The following is a 20,404-nucleotide window of genomic DNA, read 5'->3' as shown; positions in this document are numbered from 1 at the left end:
AAAAAAGGATCTAAAAATCACTATTATGAATGACTGTTAACTGATCCCATATACATTAGATTAGAACAATAGCTTCTTTATTGAATGTAACAATGCTGCTAAAAACCAGAGCATTTCACAAAATATAGATTTCATGACCAAGCTAAATGAAACAATGAAGCAATGAACTAGTGAGCTAAATAAACAAAAAAACGAACTCATTACCTACCAGGCTACACAATTACACAATTTAAATAACCAACATACATTCAACAAACCCAATAAACTGACAGGGCACTTAACTTTTGTAACTTCTCGGTTATAATTCCATGCTGAAAAAATCTTTATCCTATGTATTTATTATACAGTCCCACAATTTATATCGATTCACCAAATAAGAAGCATGTTATCAACTGCATTCCAATGTCTATTGTGGCGAATGAGTCATGTTCTCATGAATTAATAAAATGACTTGCAATGTGTCCAGAATGAAGGAATAATTGATGCCATTGCACCAAATGGTGACTGCTGCCGTTAATTTCCGTTCCCTGATGTGGTTTGACATGTTTGCGTTTTTATGACTCATAATCAAATGTGAACTTTAATTAGAATAAGGAGGTTGCACACACAGAAAAAAAATAAAAGTAATAAGCCCATGCAGATAAAAGCAAATGCACCAAGAAGGTAACAATCCTGGAATTAGGTTGAATGTATAGGTTAGATCGGTTAAAGTCATCAGAGCAAATTTTGCTGACTAAATATGTAGTTAACCAAAAAGCAAATATAAAAATAGATCCAACTAAACATACAGGAGCCATAAAAACAATCAAATATAGTATTTTTTTTAAAAACCTAATAAGCCTGATTACCTAATCAAAAACTAATATAAAAGCGAACTGTCAATCTAATGAAACAAACACAAGTAACATAAAATCTATGAATTGACTAACTGAACCACTCTCTACCCAAACAACAACTATTTAACAGACAGAACGAGACGAAGACAGAAAGAAAGAGACGAAGACAGACAGAAAGAGACGAAGACAGACAGAAAGGGACGAAGAGAGACAGAAAGACAGTAATTTCTCCCCTCTGGTATCAGCAAATGTCAAACACCTGAGGAGCAGGCTGGACTCCTGCTGTATACAACATTAAATGACTGCTACAGCACAGGGGGTTCCACACTTAAATACCACTGGTAACCCATTTGGGGATTGTGGTGGGAGCTCAAAGGTCTCTGCAAAGTGCTATTTTCTAAAGAAGACTAGTATTTTTGCTCACATTTCTTTGCCCTCAACAACACTGTTTTGTCATTTTTGACCAACCCAAGTATTAGGTCAGGAAAGTTAAGTTTGGGATAGAGCGCCCAGGTATGATGGAGGTTCAAAATTTGGGTAAACGGGGCTTCTACGTGGATTAGGCACATAACTATATGTGCAGAGCCTCTACAGTAGCTTGTGCACAATGAAGTTCTAGTTAACATACGAGTTGTTTCAACAGTAAATTAAGTCTAGGGCTTCCTAAAGGCGACAGGGTTTCTCGAATACTATTGTATATTCTAGCTTTCAAAAACAATAGAAAAAAGGCTTTTGATAGACGATTTTCTATATGCACATTCAAATCCGAAATTATGATACTGTGTCTACAGGCATAGAATGTATGTTTCAAATAAAGGACTGGAAGTGACTACTCCGTAGCTGATCTCTGCATATTCCATCTTTTCATCACGTCTTCCATAGCTTTTTCGCTCTGAGCTCTATTTCGGATTGTCGGAATGAGGGGGGGTTTACTACTGCCATCAATTCTGTCTACCATTAGGCCAGCTTCATGCCACATTTCACCCAGTTTTAAGTGTCGGGCACACAAATGAAGCGCACCTCCGAGCAATATGTATGTGTGTGTGTGTGTGTGTGTGTGTGTTCACTTGGCTGCAGATAGTGCTGGAGTCATATAGGCCACACTTGTATAAAAAATATCAAGACTCTGGCCCAACATTAGTCAAAATGTGACAATATGTAGACGCCAGTTAAAAAAACGAGAGGAAAAAATATTGTGTTATCCTGTAGAGCAGGGGTGACCAAGTCCGGTTCCTATCCAGTCTGTTTTCCATGTGTCCCTCCACCAACATACCTTTGGACAGCTTTCTGATGAGCTGATCATTTGATTCAGGTGTGGTAGAACAGGGTAATGTGGAAAACAAACTGGATAGGGTCTCTCGAGGACCGGACTTGACCATCCCTGCTTTAGAGCATGTAGTTCCTTCCCTATGTGCAGTGTGTTACACGACTGTAGGAAGCAGCAGCTCTGTGTTCATGGTACAAAATTCCAAGGTTATCTGAGGGGAAAAAAATTCCAAGGCAACAATCTGATCCATCATGGTTTGGAAAACTTAGTAGGTAGGGAAAAAAAACAAAGGAAAAGGGATGTGCTCTTACCTCATAGTAACTCCTCACTGCATTGCAGAAAGCTTCGTCAGCCATAATTTGAGTTTCCCCATTGAGAAATGACTGGAAACGGTCCATGATTGCTTGGAGCTGCTGCTTGTTCACCTGAAAGCCAAGCACAACAATAGTTAATACATAGTGCTTTTTATTTGATTAAAAACATAAATGAATTTTAATAAGGAAAGTTGATTTGGTAAAGATTAGTTATAACTTAGTCATGGTCTTTTTAAAATAACATTACATACTATTTTCCTTGGACACCTTTGATTGGAAGTGGAGGAAGTGTGTTATTGCGAAGCAAAGTATATATATATTTTTTTAGTTTGGTGATACATATTGAACATCAAAATGACATACATGAAGACTAATGCTCTTTCTGGGTGTTGATTCAGAGCAGCCATGTGGTGGATTCTTACTCGACTACCATCTATCACTTGGCACGGCTCCCCCTCACACTTGTACACACATCCATGCATAAATTTCCAGCAATAAAGTACTGGCTGCAAGCAGTGCATAAAATATATATTTACAAAAGGGAAAAGAAAATAATTGTCATAAATCTGCGGGGTCCTGCAGGTATGAAGCTGCTCGATGATGCATATGCATGAGCCACCATCAGCCACGAAAATGAAAACATTCTTCTCCTGTTGTTGCTGTGGAGTCAAAGTGTGGCACTATGAAAATAAGTTATAGCATGGGTTTGCAGCTGTGAATCTTTTCTAGACCTTCACTGGCTTTTCAAGGAAGTTTTATACATTTTCTTAACACAAAAACATGCTTAAAACTACATTAAGAACTACGACAGGTAATGTTTTTTCCCCCACAATAATGAGGTCTTTGAACCTGAAAAAACAATCACCGAGACACCTTTTGGAGCCTGCAATGGCTTACCACTTCCTCCATTTCAGAGTTTGAGCAAATATCACAGTGAATTTAGTAGTGGGGTTACCATGCCCTCATCGGGAAATCAGACCTCGCACAGCGCCATAAACCTAAAAAAATGCATCTAATTTTCAAAGGGCCTACTTGACAGCAAGCTATTAACTTTGGCAACCTCATGGTGTGGCCAATTTTATCCTCATTCTTCTCTGGAGTCGCTTTTTCTATATCTAAGGGGAACACGGATTTATATCATCTATAAGAATTGCTCAACCCTGCTATCGTAGTGGTAGGTTTTTAAGTTTTAAAAAAATACCTGGCAGAGAAGTCAAATTTAATCTAATTTCTCTATTCTTCAGGTAGGAATATTTCTTCTCTATTTGATGCAAGATTCTGTAGTTTTTGCCTCTTTCCAGGTGAGAAAGAAATACAGAAATAAACATATGTCTCAGGGGGTCTATCATGAGACTATCTGGACGATAAAAAAGATGCAGGTGGGGGTGTTGAATCACCCCCGGGAATCATGAAGCAAGATGAGACTATTTCTTATCTAGGTGGGCCGCATCAATGCAATAAAATGTTTTTTTCATGTCTCACAATTAGGGAAAATAGTCTATAAAATGTTAGAACAGTGAAAATGGACTCTAAAGACTCTTGCTTAAGTACAATATCAATACAGGAAAAACTGCTAAAAAGACTGATGCTAATCTACAGTGGTACTCTGTTATGAAGATGTAATCTTTAATAGTTGTTCTTTATTGTACTTTTGCAAATGTTTTTGTGTTGTGGCACAAACAGCAATCATTGATTGATTAATTGCCTTTCTATTTCTCACAATTTTTACCCACTCGATGCCACATTCGGGTTCCTGCCCATAGAATGACACAGAGAATGAGTATTGAGCCAAAAACCCAATCTAGGCTTCAAGAATGAAGGAAGAAAACCATCACGGCTGTTATGGTGGCCTCCTTCAAGTGCAAATGTGCCAGGCCGTAGAGCAAAATATGTGAAATATATTTTCATTTTATATATTAAGATGATTTTCTCCAAATATCCAAAAATATGCCACTTAAAAAAAACGCCACCGAGCTCGGATTGACATTAAAAGTAGCATATCATAGACTGAAAATGACAGTAATTAAAATTGTAATTTAGAATACAAAATAAAAATCAAAGGTTTTCTAGCTTGATTGAATTCCAGATAGTTTCTACAATGCTGACACACAACTGCACTCATGTAAATACGTCATTAGTCTCAGTCTCATGTTGTTGATGTGTATCGATGTGTGATGGCGTGATCGCAACTGCTAAGTGTCCACGATAACAGATCACCTCCTTTGAGTGGAAGGAACATCTTGAATTAAAGCCTAGCAGCATAAACAAATGCACACACACACACACACATACTCCCTCGCAGCCATAAGCACTCTCTGTCACACCCCCATGAATGTCGCTTCTACAGCTGACTAACCCTGAAATCCTTCAGAGTCAAAAAAGACGGAAAGTAAGTTTTTAGTGGCATAAAAACGTAAATACTCTTATTTTTGCTTCTTATAATGTTACAGAAAGATCAGCCAAAATGCTTTAAAAAGAATGGCAATATACAGTTAGAGAGACAGTAGATCCATGTCAAAGGACAAGAGATGGAGGCCTTTGACTCCAACAGCTCTTCCCTGGCATTGTTGGCACAAAGAAAAGGAAAAATAGTTGACTTTGACAATGAACGTGACAGACATAGCAAGAACCTAGGTCGCTTATGAAAGCAGCAAGCATGATTCATCGTTGCGACCTGGTGGTTATAACCCTGCTACACAAGCGTCTTCTTTCTAATGGGAACAAAAAAAGAAAAGACCCCTTTGAATGACAGTGGGAAGTAGGAGAAGAGAATGAGGAGGGAAGAAAGGCGGCAATGAGTTTGAAAAAGAATCGAACAAAGCATAGATGACAGCTCTGCTTGAGCATCACAGAATTATAAAAATGGGAACATGCCTCCCACACACGCCGCTGTCATTTAATCAATTGTGTGGGGTCAGAAGTCTAATATTAGATTTTAACCCTCAGAGCACCATCACAACAATCTGAACATTAAAACAGTATGAATCCCTGAGCAGAGATTGTTCTTTTAATGCCTTTTAGTACAAAACATTGATCCACTCAGCCGTGTAAGTGACAGAAATACACTAACCATCTAACACCAGTATATTTTACTGTGGTTTAGCCCATTAAAACAACATTTGCCACACATCATTTTGAACTTGGCCACAGCAGTCTTCGGGAAAATTCAGTTTAAAAGAACAAAATAGAATACTTAACATTTGCATCTTCTGGCTTCTATGTGTTCAATTCAATCGCGACACCACTTCTGGTTGGAAGAAAATAGAGGCTTACATTGGCGGTGGTCATTTTGTTCCAATTTTCTACACAAGTATTAACAATTTTCTTGGGGGAAAAAAAGCTAAAACGCAGGCTATGACAGTAATGGAACTAAAGGGAAGAGCACATAGTGTGCCAAGATGCAGCACACCGAACAAATGAAGTTTTCTAGCCAACAGCAAAATCTTGTTTTTTTTGGTGGATGTTTCATTGCCACAATGGCGTTTACTCACTTTTACATTTCTAAAGACCCTAATGAGGAAAAAAAGGGAAAGTAACACAAGGAAAGGCTAGCAGAAGAAAAGAAGACTAATCATACCATGATGAATGTTTTCACAAAGGTAGATAAATTATATCAGCAACTGCACCTGGACCACACATAGCCTTACTAAGCAACAATAACAAGCCAACCTTAATCCACAGGCTCACAACAATGTCTCCAGTTGTCAGCTCATGTATGGTATATTTATTATGCCACTGATTTTCGGCTTATCTCATCAGTGGTACTCACAGCCTATGGGAAAATCTGCAATATTTTAAGCGACAGGCAAGAGCGAGTATGTATACGTACATAACCTGCATGTGAAAGACATTTGGCACAAAGCCTTTTGCAATGCTTTGTTTAAAAATAAAATGGCGGAAATTCCTTTTACATACCACTGCATGGATTAAATGTGAAAGTAAAGCTCTTCTTTTACATTTTATTTTATTTTTTACCATCAATAAAATCTCTGGAGTCTCCCCCTCATTCATCATTCATAACACTTCCGGTTTGTTATAGAATTTTACTAACTTGGTTGGAGGCAGACCCACATCCTCTGCATGAGGCTACGCATCATAAACTTGCAGATGGCAAAGTGTGTATGAGTTCGTGGGTGTTTTATCAGCAGAGAGCAGAAGCAGCCGTGACAAACCCTGAAGACAATGTAGCTCCGTCACCAAAGACTGTGTTAAATATGCGGAATTAACCCTATGTACAAACACAAAACATAGACTTTGAAGCTTCGAAGAGCTAACAGTAAGACGACTAAAAAATGTAAATAGCTCATTCGGAGTATCAGGAACATAAATACGCTGTCTAAAGCTTGTACAGTTCATATATTGAGGCACATTTTTAACGTGTAAAACAGGATTCTCGTTTCCACACAGCTTTGCCTCCCTGTTTGATGAATTTCGATGCAAAGTTTTCAGCAGACGTGCGCCCGTAGGACAATGTCAAAAAATATAACTTTTAGTTAATGAATATTTGGGATGCACTAAAATCAAGTTGGGATCTATTACTTCATTCATTTTCTGAACCGCTTATCCCACAGGTGTCAAAGTGGCAGCCCGGGGGCCAAATCTGGCCCGCCGCATCTTTTTGTGCGGCCCAAGAAAGTCAATCATGAGTATAAATGTATATTAAATTTCCTAATTTTCCACTTTTAAATCAATAATTGCAATTTTTTAATGTATAATGTTTAGTTAAAAAGTAATTTGGTAAAATCTACAATACATTGAAAAAAAAAGCTCAAATAAACATTGTTTTAGATCTATAAAAAACTGAATATTCAGGGATTTTAATCAAGTTATTTTAATCCATTTATATTTAAAAAAATCTAAATATTACATCTAAAATGGACTGGCCCACGTGCAATCAAGTTGACGTTAAAGCAGCCCGCGAACCAACCCGAGTCTGACACCCCTGGCTTTTTCTCACAAGGGTCGCGGAGGTTGCTGGAATCTATCCCACCTGAATCGGTGGCCAGCCGATTGCAAAAGTGTAACATCTAATCTCAAGGAGCAACAACCAAGAGAAATTTTTGTCAAGTATTCAGTAAGTATGACATAGATTTTCCCTTGTAGTTGCAGTACTATTACACATACTTGTAGTAAAATTATATATTGCCTTGTTTACAGAAGTTTAAATGCTCCCTCTAGAGATCATAGCGATCAGTGCAAATATATTTACTTTAGGTGCTTAGATGTTTTTTTTTCTTAGCATCATACAGGATTTCAATATTAATGTGTTGAAGACAAGCACATGACAAGGTGTGGGAGGAAATACTTCCAACATGGGGGTTGTTTTTAAAAAGGTACAGAACACAGATGCTATTTGCAACGTGGGCCGGCGTGACAAAGTCAAGTAAATCAAAAACACAATAATGTTCACACACAAAAAGTAAAAAATAAAAAACAATCACACTAGATATTACAGGGGTATCTTTCAAATATATTATCACAAATCAAAATCATTTTTTTCTTAGTTTTCCATTTGAAACATTTCTTATTTATGTTTTTTTTTTTATAAATCAGAAAAAAAAGTTGTTTTGGAGACTAAACTAGTAATATTGGACCAATCCGCCATGTATTATTTCCCCCACATATTCAACCCTAACCATTTCACAACAGTGTGGCTAATTCTTGGTTATTAATGAATTTGTGATTAAATTGAGATGGATTCCATAACGAATTTATAATATTGGGTGTATTGGGTGAAAACAATACATATTTTGATTCTCAATACAAAATATTATACAATCAAAATCATTTTCCCCATGAAAAAGAAGTGCCAACTCTGTTTCGGTATGTTTGGTTCCATTCCATTCCATATGAGAGGATATGTGAGCAAATAGCTGCCAGTCATTATGTTAAATCAACCTCAATTGGAGAAAATTCCAAGGCACTGATGTGGAAAGTTTTAATTTGATTAATCAAAATCCCAAAAGATAATGGACCACAGAGGTTGTGCTATTTGCAATCCAACCTGCAAATATTCCCACTTCCTTGAGGAAGATGTAGTTTGTTTTAAACCCACTGCAAAGACAATCAAGGGATAGATAACAACCAACAAAAAATACAGACGTATTCATATATGGACAATCTAAATGACAAAAATATGCGGCTTGGTCGCCGTCCTCAAAGCAAAGCAAATTAATCAAGTCAAACCTTCCTCTGAGACCTGTACAAGTGTTGTCAAGTCTCAGCATAAACGTCTACAAGCGGTGTTTGGGTTGTCGCTGAACTGCTCAGAATAATAAACAGCTGCCAGGGGAAGTAAACGCCAGGCGTCGACTGGGGGGCGGGGGGCTGCGTGGGCCACCATAAGTGGAGTTGGTGGAAGAGGAGGAGGGATTCTATCAGGCTACAGAGAAATGCCACAAAAAGACCAATACACGTCTACCACATGACAAGCAGCAAGTGGGCATTTCCCTTTGGGACTCATTGAAAAGACAAAAATAGATTTTGAAAACAACAACTGGACAAATGAGGGGGAAAAGAATCAATTAGTACGTCAATCTTGTATGACTGGCCAGTCTGCATCTCAAATAGCAAGTGAAGTGCATCTGTAACTACGATTATTTTCAATCACAGGTCTTGCCACACTATAACAACAAACCTTAAAAAGGGACTGTGTACACATTTTGATTTGTTTTTAAATATGTTTGAAAATACGGGCTGAAAATATGTACTACACAGCCTGAGAATAATTTAGTGTTTACTGAAACTAATTCTTTTTTCTTTATCTGAGCAGCAACTATTGTTGGTTGAACTTTGAAAAGGACTTTCTGCAACTTATTCATTTACTTAACCATCAATGACATGTTGCAGCCACCTATCTCCCAAATACACAAACTCTTGCTTGTTCATGAATTTTATATTTTTAAGCTTTGTCTAGTAACTGTGCAGCTGTGAGCATCAATAAGGCGTCGCTGGCAGGCCCTCACTCAACCAAGGATCCGCTAAATTTGTAGTGTTACTTCTGGGGGCAACAGTAAATAAATTATAACCTCTTTCGCTGAAATCCATCTACTGTCGGCTTCTAGTGTTTTATCAAACACAGACTTTGTGTAATATTACATAGGGTAACAGATTTTAGCTTTTTAATGTGTTCTTTAGATTTTACAAAAGGATTTTTGAACTAAAAACACAGAAAAATAGATTAAAAAATTAAAATTATTGATTTAAAAGGGGGAAAATCAGGAAATTTAACATACATCTATACTCTTTATTTAAATTTGATCCAAAAACAGAAAGTCGGCACTCATGATTTACTTTCTCTGGCCACACAAAATGATGCGGTGGGCCAGATTTGGCCCCAGGGCCACCACTTTGACACCCGTGGGTTAGACATTATACCCATTCACCATGCTAGAAGGCGCCAGATATCTTGTAAGTGAATGCTGAACAGTGATGGTTAAAATTGTTGCATTATTGTTGTTTTATCACAGTAGATTGGTGAATTAAGATTTAAAAAGATTACATAAATAACATTTATCAATTTTGTCATATGAAGCTGGGAATGATGACAATTAACCTTTTGTCGAGTCAATTATGGTTAAAAAACCAGAAGCCATTTGTTTACAAATGAACTGTAGTTCATGCATTTAAATGTGCAGATATTGAGTTGTGAAATAAAATATTGTTCATTTGGTGTGTGACCAAGTTAGAATGACTCCTTTTCCAATTATGTTTTGATAGGTGTGACTCTTCCTGGCCATCTTTGTCAACTTCCTTAGGCTTGGTGTACTGATAGGTGTCCTGGCACTCGTTATCACCCCACCAATTATGGATCACAATTTAACTAGCAACAATTCCAAACATTACAGAAAGGACTGCCTGGTGGAAATAAATCCAAAATGGGGCCCCAGGTGGCCTCCATCCAAGATGCGTCATCATGCCAACAATCGATCCAGAGTGATTCCCTCCTGCTGGGTCAAGGGTCTGTCTCATTAATTGAATTCTGCGGGTGCGCACATAAAAACTCCCACGCGTGCCATCTGTGTTGCACATTCGTCCAAGCGGGAAACTCTTCTGCATATTGAAATCAGGCGGTGTGTGAGGCTCATTAACGACTTCCCGGCGGGACGCCGTGACAACAACATGGCTTCTATTACGTCTGGAGCAACTGCAGGCACCAATCAGTGCATTCACGTGTGGAGAAACCATAAAGGAGCCAATAAGTGTAACCCAAAGGAGACTGCTTGTGGAAGTTAGGGCAAGAAGTAACAGTGTATTTAGAGTAAAAAAAGGTATATATATAGTTTAACTTTACAGGATTTAACTCTCAACTCATCTGTGTACACTTGCACTTAAAAATAACATAGTATAGCAAAATATTCCCATTCATGTAAATTTTTAAGATAAGAGGAAGGAGAGGGAAGGGTTGACACTGACATCTGAACATTTAAATCAACATTTTTATATTGTGGGTTATTATTTGTTTTTTAAAAAATCTAGGAAAATCAGTAACTTACCTCAACTTTTGAGTTTTTCACAGTATGACAATTGGCACTAGATTTAATAAGTAGCAAAATTTGATGATATGAGTTGACTACCCGACTTTAGGCCGGGGACACCCTAAATCGGACAACCATACACACTCACACTCATATCTAGGGGCAATTTAGAGTGTCCAATCAGCCTACCATGCATGTTTTTGGAATGTGGGAGGAAACCAGAGTACCCAGAGAAAACCCACGCAGGCCCGGGGAGAACATGCAAACTCCACACAGGTGGACCGACCTGGATTTGAACCCAGATCCCCCTCCGTGAGACCGACACACTAACCACTCATCCGCTGGGCCGCCCTGATATTTTTTAAACTAAAGAAAAAAAAGCACATTTCACAGCCCAAATCTTGCATTATGCCACATTGTTATGATATAATATATATAAATACACTAATATATTAACTTGTGATGGGTGACTATTATAACAAATTACTTTAGCTTTTTTTAATATTAACAAGATGAGATAAACATGTTTACCTTAAAATGTTTGTTAATTCCCGAAATCGACAGTTTTTCAACGGAGCTTTGTTTGGATTTCACTAGGAAGTCTGTACCGGGGTAACAAGTGCGGCGACGGGGCCAACTCACCTTCTGCTGCCGCCGAGTCATGTCCGTGGGCTGCTTGGCGTTAAACGGGTAAGCGATGCACCTCAGTACGAAAACATAAATCTGCAATTTGACTTTGTGTTCCTCTTCCTCCCGCTTTAGTCGATCACGTTCTCGTCTTTCCTCTTCTTCACCTGTTGAACTACCCTGGCGTTGGTGATGACCAAGTTGCCCGGTGGATGGCTGTCGGCGCTTGAACACCGGAGCCTGCTGTCGCTTTTGGCCGTCTGCTCGGTTCTCCGCTCCCCGCTTTCCCCCGGAGGAGCCGTCTGCTTTCCGAGCGGACTCCCGGGCAACTTCCGGGTCGGAATCCCCAACGCTGTCTTCGCTGGAAGACGGATCCAGCATGGCTGGTGCGTCGTCAACTCAATCGATTGTTTTTTTCCTCTTTTCTTGAGTCGACGTGGCGCAAACTGTATTCGCGAGGAAGTGGCTTGTTTTTTAAGACGACTTGGCTGCGCCGATTGGAAGTCAGTTTTGTGGATTTGCTCAGTTCAAGCAGCTGCACACTGTCGGAATGGGAGCGCGTGCACGCGAATGGAGATGAGCGAACGCGCCGACACACAGGTGAACAACCTGTGGCTGCAGTCAAAGATGGTTCTGCAAAAGCGAAGAGGGATCACTCTGACTGCAATAAGGCATACATTGACAACGACCAAAACACAAACATGTGATGTCAAATAGGGGTGTGTATTGCCTCTCATTTGGCGTATCGTGATTCAAATGCCACGATACCGATTAACATGGACGGTTATTGCGATTTTTTGGGGTGTATATCACTTATATCTAAAACTAATAAAACTGGACATAAAAATACATTCATCATTTTATTTATTTATATATGTCTGAAACCTAATTCAGCACTAATGCAAATAGGTTTTATTTTTTAATGACATATAGCCTTGTTTATATGCATCTGTTTGGGCCAATCAGCTTTAGTCCATACCTGCTTAAATGCAAGATTCTAAATGCAGAAAAACATCTCAAAGGATGTATGCAACACAATATGGGATTTGATTTGGGACTAGATCTGGGGGAAACACCGCCTTTGGTGATTATTTCTACCAAAAACCCAAGTGTAAGGATTGATTCAGATGAATTTTGATCGTGCAATGCAATATTAAATTTTTAAAGCAAATTGCAATTGTACCACGACTCAATTATCCGTGGTTGGGTCTTTTTTTAAACCATTTTCATGGATAAAGTTAAAATAGCAACAAAAAAAATCAATGCATTCATCATTGAAATTGTCTTTTTGCGGCAGAAGCTTTCAGACCTTTTATGCATTTCTTACACTCACACAAAATAATTGAAACATAACTTTTTTGCCCCCATATTTTATTATAGTAACAAACCACAAATATAAATGTAAAAAAAGACAATTAAAACACATTAAAGAATATTTGGGTGGAGTTTGTCACTGTCTTTAGGGCGTGGTTGCATTGAAGCAGGGGACCCAATCAGGAAGCCTATCCAGAGAGAACAAAGGCACACCCCACGTACTCACTGCCAATAGCACCATGGGAAGGCCTATCACATTGGCCCCCAGGCCTGCCTTCACCTGAAGTCAAGGGAAATCATTGATGTCAAGGTAAAGGTTAAAAAGAGAGAAAGTAGAGGGGTAACAATCCTGTCGGTATATTTTAGTACAGGGAAATAGCCACTTCCTAATAGCTTTTTTCAGTGTTAAATGTAGAGTGACATTGGAACTTGTTGCATCTCACCATGTCTGCAATGCTGAAGTATCCGTAAGCAAAAACCACAGCATTAGGAGGATTGGATGCTGGTAGGAGGAAGGAAAATGATGTACACAAAGTGGCTGGGATAAGCACGGACAGTGGGTTGACACGGATGCCTTCAGCCTGCAGAGTAAGAAACATGATAGAAGGAAATGATATCCTGTATGTGGGCTACTTTTATTAACAGAAAAAAGTCCTAACAAAAAAATAATAATATTGTGAAAAATATCTGCGGCAATGACACAGCATGGAGTTAGTTCTCCAATAAAACTATTGTTGGTGTTAATTTTCTTTGCTTTTCAAAACAGATTTGCAGGTTGGAGTCAATGATTCAAGCCAAGTGTCTCCCCGATTGCTTTCTCTACACAAGATGTGTAGCATGTGGTGGCAGTGAAAAAATTGTAATTTGAAGAAAATGAAATACTTTTATGTCCAGTCATCTCTACTTCATAACAGAATATGAGATTACTTTGAGTTGTGGACCCCTTCTATTTTGTAGAATGTAGAATTTGGAATCCCAATCAACCACTAGGTGGCTGTACACTATGATGCTTGATACTATTAATTGTGACATGAGAATGCAGAATTATTTTAGTTCCATTTTTACTGAAATAAATGTCTCTCAAAACCATTGTGATGCACAGTATATATAACTGAAAAATAATTTGATAAGTGAATACTAGTGTGTAAATCCATGCATGTGAGTGTGTGCATGCCCACCAGTGGCGAAAGGATGGGCAGGAATATGGTGATAGTAGTGGCGTTGCTGGCCAGCTCGGTTACCATGGTGACGATGATGCATGCCACAGTCACTGTGGCCAGTGGAGGGAGACTGCCCAGAGGGGACAAAAGTTCAGACACCCACCGGGACAAACCAGACTCCTACACAAGCACGGTGGATGGTAAAGATGCTGTAAGTTCATTTGGATGCTTTTCTTTTAAATACATGAAATCTATTTGACAATGAGTGCTGAAAACATGGGCACAAGATGAGAACAAATGAGTTTTCTGAATCTTTGAGTAGGCACAAACTCTTTTGGATTGATTTTTGAAGTTAATTTAAAATACCAGCTGTTGTCAATACACTTTTATATAAAGTAGAATAGTACAGAGAACTATATCCGTTATTTAAAAAATAAATTATGCTGTTTTTGGCAGTGATGAAGAATATTCAAGGCATTTCCATTCATTTCAATTAAACTCGACAGACAAACTTTCCTATAAATTCCGATGTTGCTAAAGCAGTACTGAACACAACAACTTTTCAGCCAAAGGCTTCTCTTTACGCACCTTAGTACCTTCGGCCAAAGCAAATCCTCCACCCACAAGAAGGGACACTTTCCACGGCATAAATGCTTGGAACTCTGCCCATGAGATCATACTCTCTGGAAAAAAAAAACCCCATCAACGTCATGTTCAATATTCATCCTTCCCATTTTAAATGTTTTTAGATTTTCAGTATTTTTACCATATTTTCGTGAGGGTCCGTAAGCAGGCACCAAGAAAAAGAGAATTCCCAGGGCCAGAGCCACGGTGGCATCGGTTATGTAGTCGGAGTGACTGTGTGTAGAAAAGCTAACGTTCTAAATAATACATTTTCAGCATACAAAATGAATCCAATCATTAAAACTCACTGAGGGATGAGGGAGGCCCATCCTGGAATGAAGCCCGGAGCTCGGGTGAACCACAATAGGATCATAAGGCAGAAGACCACCAGTGTGAACTGCTCTTGACCACTGAGCACATTATAGTTAGGAATAATTTATAATACACAGTATTATGGAAGGCTCGATCGGATGTGTCATGTTTTGTTGGGGTTTTGATTGCTTGGGTGTGTTTCCTTGTGGGTCCTGTCCACGTGATTGTATGAGTTTCACCTGCTGTCTCTCTTTTGGCTCTCCTTTCCATGTGTGACCCAGGTGTTTGTGATTGTCATCAATCCCTGTCTGTGTATTTAAAGCCTGTGTTTTTGTGCGTCCCTGTGCGAGTAATTTTTGCGTATTGTTATGTTCGCCTTTCATCCGTTTTCATCCTCCCCGGTTAAGTTTGTATTTTATAGATTTTTTCTTAGTTTTAGATTGTAACGCTTCATTGCTTCAAATGAAGAAAAGATAAAGAGAGTAAAGAATAGGATTAAAAATGAACAGGTGCTGTGAATGAATCAGTCATAGTAATGTTGAAAGAACACAAGACATTTGAACAAATGAGTCCTCACCTCATGGGTCCAAGTGCTCTGTACTCTTCTTGGATAATTTTCCGAGTCACTTTCCCCCTCTGGGAGTGGTCTCCATCACATTGTCCTAACAACCGGAAGCTAAGTGCGACGACAGTCATTGGACTCAATGCCAAGTCTCACAATTAACATAGTACTAGTCATGTGACTTACTCTGTGTCAATGAAGAGCCAGCAGAGCCATGCCCAAGTAAGCAACAATGATATCACGCTAATAGGAAGACACAACGCAAGCCATTTGCCAAAGTTGATGCTGTTGCAATCTGGGTAAATCCTCCATATTGATGATGGGATGAAATAAAAGCATATTTTATAAATTAGTACATTTTTAATCCTACTAATCTTTAGCACGTATGATGACATGTATGACTCACTGATGAAGATACTCGTAGAAGATGAGATTGACTGAAGTCCCTGGCAAAGTGGCAATGCCGCCGATATTGGATGCGTAGGCCACACCAATACACATGGCCTTGCCCACCATCAGTTCCTTAACGGGCACTGTCGTACACGCCACCTGCCAGCCATCATTGAAGACACCAAGACAGCTGAAGCCGATTTCAATGAGCAACATGGTTAGAATGTTTATCATCAGTTGAAAAAAATGTCTCAAGAAACAATTCCTGAAAAGACTCATTGAACCAGATATTTTCTTTCATTTTGTGTGTGACAGAAAGATCTTTGAAAAGCTAAATGGAGACCCCCCAAAAATGTCAAAATTTAACTATCAATAAAGTGAAGAGTGATGGAAGAAAAATGTTTCAGTCATTGTAGCAATTGGAACTTTCAAACATGAATTTGACACAATTATGAAATTACTGTGTACAAATGCATTCTTTAAATCTGCTGTTGATCACTGTTGAAAAGAAGCAAGAATATTTGAAGCCCGTATTGGTAGAAGAGAATAAGTGGCACCACTACAAGACTGACATTGAGCAAGGAAACACTGCCTTTTTAGTACCCAGGGTGAATTCAGTATGAAATTCACAGTATCTCACCTGGGATATTGCAGCAGTCAATATCAAATCTTAACAGTACATTCCAAGAATGCATTTGTACAAGTGGATGTCAGTTAAAGGCCATCATTAAAATGAATAAATACAACTTCCAAAATCTATTAAATGGTGTTTTAAAGTTTCAATTACTATAAATCTTCTTTTGTGCTTTCATCACTCTTGGTTTTGTCGTAACATTAAAAAATGTACAGGGGCCCTTCGTACTGGTAAAGTAGAAATGTGTCACTACGTTCCGATGTTTTATTTAAAGTCCGTGCGGGCCTAGAAAATATGTGTAAGGAACAAATAAAACAATGCCGTGATTTGTATTTTTTTTAACCTGTGTGACATCTGCCTCTTCTGATACCGATGATGATGCTGATGATGATGATGACAATGTTTCTTCTGGAAGATTCTGCTCATCCCTGAAACAAAGAGTACATTTTTGTGTGTCTTCTGGATATTTTAGAAATCAATATATAGAAAACATACTTACCCCACAGTTTCATTCTCTGTGTTAACATTCACCTCTGTATGTAAAAAAAAACAGACACATACAGACAGTGGGTGAGAGTGCTTTCGGATATAATTTCATGATAATCAACAGAAAAATGAGTCATCGGGTAGATCAGTCAACCGGTAACAACCAAAAGAGTATTCTTAACCTTTGCCTAGTGCCTATAGCTAGTTGGGATAGGCTCCAGCACCCCCTGTGAATCTGGTGAGCCTAAGCAGTTCAGAAAAGAAATTATTGAATGAATTTCCATCTTATTCAATGAAATTTGGTGCACATTTCCAAGATAATAAAACTTAACAGATCACATTCTAAATAGTCTGCACAGGCACACTAGAAAATATATAACTCTTAACTCCTTCACATCATTTTATTCCCAATTAGTCACCATTAGGTGCTTTATACACCTAATAAACAAGTTATAAAAATCCCGAGATTGCTTTGAACACACAACTGAAAAATTAAATGCTTCTCCATAAAATTGCATTCTGTTTTAGTAATTTATACTGAATTTAATTCAGTCTTTTTTCTGGAGCGAACCAAAATGTTAATAAGTATTTGACCAAATATTGTTTATTCAATTGAAACTTTGCAATGAAAAAGTTTTTTGTTCATTTACCGCTTAGTTCCAGGCCATGGTTTTCGTGTCCCTGGTCAGGTTCCTCATTGGACCTATCGTCGACTCTTTGGATCTGACAGAGGACAGCCTCCACGATGGGCATAACCATGGTAACGGCAGAGGTGTTGTTCATCCACATTGACAGGAATCCACAACCTGACATGAAGCCTAGAGTCAACCAAGCCGGATTGACGCCCACTGCAGCTACTAGTCTGAGGGCTAGCCTCCGATGGAGACCCCACTTTTGGACGGAGGTGGCCAGACAGCTGACACCCACCAACAGGAAGTGGAAGTCCTTGAAGAATGCCATTGCCACCTGTACAAACAAGCATGTGCAACAGCACACTACAGGCTAAAGGCTATAATGAAAAGTGTACAAACCTACTAGCTGACTCGAAACCTATACCCAACTAAAACTTTGGAATTAATTATTCACCTCTAACACACACACACATTTTTAAAAATATTGCTCTAAGGATCAAAGGATACTGGCCCATGCTGCATAGCTACTAAGTTTCAAGTTTTCATTTTATCCCAACTGACTTTGGGCCAGAGGTGAGGGACACCCTGAATCGGTGGCCAGCCAATAGCAGCGCACGATGAGATGGACAACCATTCACTGTATCTCTCATACGTTGGGCCAATTTAGAGTGTCCAATCATCCTACCATGCATGTCTTTGGAATGTGGGAGGAAACCCAGAGTACCCAGAGAAAACCCACGCAGGCCTAGGGATAAAATGCAAAGTCCACATAGGTGGACCAACCTGGATATGAACCCAAGACCACAGAGCTGTGAGGCCGACGTGGTAACCACTCAGGTAGCCCATTATAAATGTCTTTTTAAATAATATATGATAACTTATGCAGTAATAATCAAAAGTGTTGGTGCAAACAAATTGCAACAGTGCTGCAAAATTAAGCATAAAAATACACTGTAGGGAAAGGAATGGTAACTTAGAGGTTCCCAGTAGATGTATAGCCTGACCTCTTCCACCCACTGACGAGTTTCCGTTGTACGACGAGAAACTTTAATCAATGGATACTGTACTAAACACAGTACAGTAAAAAAAAATACTCACTTGCTACGAAGACGGGGATTTTTCCTTTTATCTAAAACATATTTTGTTGGTTAAAAAAATGAGTGCATAACTTGTGATTGTTATTCAAGGACATTTTGGTGTTATTTTCTTACATACTGTATGCTGTTTAATGTACATTGTTTCAAAATGATTTTATGATCTTAAATTGGAACTGACCTGTGCTGACGTCATGATGCCCAAGGCGGGGAAAAGGATGCCGGGGAACATGGCGGTGATGGGTAACGGGATGACCTCAGTGGTCCAGAAGATGGCCATCAGAAGAAGAACAAAGGCACAGCATGACTCCTAATGTGTAGAAAGCTGAATAAAAATGTGACTTCTACAAGAAATGATGGCTGGATGGTGACTTCGAAGGTCTATTGACGCAGTCGATGTATTGCTGCTTCTGATTCTTTGTAATTTGTTGACAACAATTTTGAAAGCTATTTGTCTTTTTCTCTAATGTTTCAATGGACTCAATGCTAAGTCTCACAATTAATATAATACTAGACATGTGTACTTATATTTCACTTCATCTTGGTTGTCTGTGGGATCTTTTTCTTGTTGATACGTTGTCTAATGAACACAGGACTCTTGAGGTCCAATATATAAAAATCTCAGAATAGTGATTAAAGAACAATAAAGAATGGGGTCTTTTAGGAACTAGATTATTTGCTCATACGGTGATGTTGCATTCACCTTGTTGGCGATAACTAGAGGAAGAGGAAGTAGCAGTGGCGGCAACAGCAAGATGAAGACCACACGCCGATAATTCCACATCGTGCTGCGTAATTTCCCCCACATCCTGCCTCCCGCTTCTTCTCTTCTTTCTGGTGCTTTTCACGGGGCATGAGTGCACACCCACTGTGAAATAAGGACTATGTAAATCTGAGTTGCATTTTAAGAACGTGTTATAATAAGCATATTTATGGCATTCAACGGTCAAAAATATAGCAAATATCAAGGATCATTCACTTTGTTCAATGGGAAGGTCTATACTTACCTCAGCTGTGGTAGAATGGCTTTCAAGCTTGATGTTAGGCTAAAGGCATTGCAATGTCCACACACCAGCTTGTCTTTTCTGCTTCTTATCATTAAATTCCCAGTTAAACAGTTGCCAGCTCTCAGCCTGATGACCTTTGAAATTTGTCTCATCTCTACCACACTTTAAGAATTTTACGGGAAGACCACGAGTTACAATCTAGACTTGTTAACTGTCATGCAAAGTTGTTTTCTATCTTATGTACGATGTTAAACACACTTTTGTACATTACATCTATTGCATACACTGTTGTACATCCTCTATAACACAAACAATTTAGAAATAATTAAAACTGAAACTATTCAAATCTAAAGTGAAAAGATGAAAAACTATTTTGAAAAATGTAAACAAAAGTAAACTCTCATAAATAGATTATTGGAAGTAATAAAAAAACAACCTAAGTTAAAAATGGCAAATGAAGTTCCCATTGAAATTTTAATCGCGAAAGTATTTATTTAAAAATCTTTTTAATTTTCTCTGAAAATTAGTTGATCAAATCCAAAATTGTTGTCATGAGCATCAACTCAGGTGAAGCCTTCAAGCAAACATTATGCCTTTTGTTCGGACTTTTAGTTGTTTGCTCTGCCATCAGGCAGAATTACGGCATGTCAGCAGACAATTTTGCCATC

At 38.6% G+C, this 20,404-nt stretch overlaps 2 protein-coding genes across 2 annotated transcripts in view; both read right to left on the bottom strand.

The window, feature by feature from the left end:
• Positions 1 to 12,187, bottom strand: part of LOC144187106 (calcium-dependent secretion activator 2-like) — a 71,521-nt gene extending 59,334 nt beyond the window's left edge. Inside the window, exons 1-2 of the mRNA XM_077710598.1 lie at positions 11,537 to 12,187; positions 2,415 to 2,528 (exon numbers count right to left, since the gene is read on the bottom strand). Of these exons, the coding sequence (XP_077566724.1) occupies positions 2,415 to 2,528; positions 11,537 to 11,902 (480 nt within the window). The 5' untranslated portion in view covers positions 11,903 to 12,187. The remainder of the gene's footprint in view (positions 1 to 2,414; positions 2,529 to 11,536) is intronic.
• A 274-nt stretch (positions 12,188 to 12,461) lies between these two features.
• On the bottom strand, positions 12,462 to 20,161 carry LOC144181723 (solute carrier family 13 member 1-like). Its single transcript, XM_077710205.1, has 15 exons — positions 19,737 to 20,161; positions 19,433 to 19,597; positions 18,911 to 19,039; positions 17,654 to 17,969; positions 17,017 to 17,050; positions 16,861 to 16,945; positions 15,900 to 16,042; positions 15,680 to 15,799; positions 15,509 to 15,607; positions 14,928 to 15,029; positions 14,762 to 14,853; positions 14,584 to 14,678; positions 14,014 to 14,175; positions 13,279 to 13,416; positions 12,462 to 13,115 (listed from the first exon to the last, which is right to left on the bottom strand). Exons 2-15 carry the CDS (start codon positions 19,535 to 19,537, stop codon positions 12,981 to 12,983), a joined length of 1,755 nt encoding a protein of 584 aa, XP_077566331.1. The 5' UTR covers positions 19,538 to 19,597; positions 19,737 to 20,161; the 3' UTR covers positions 12,462 to 12,980.
• Between the last annotated feature and the right edge of the window lie 243 nt (positions 20,162 to 20,404).

Source organism: Stigmatopora nigra, chromosome 2, assembly GCF_051989575.1.
Source record: "Stigmatopora nigra isolate UIUO_SnigA chromosome 2, RoL_Snig_1.1, whole genome shotgun sequence".
In the NCBI taxonomy this organism is placed as follows: Eukaryota; Metazoa; Chordata; class Actinopteri; order Syngnathiformes; family Syngnathidae; genus Stigmatopora; species Stigmatopora nigra.
Note: the sequence above shows the minus strand (reverse complement) of the source record. Positions and strands in the feature narration are given on the sequence as shown.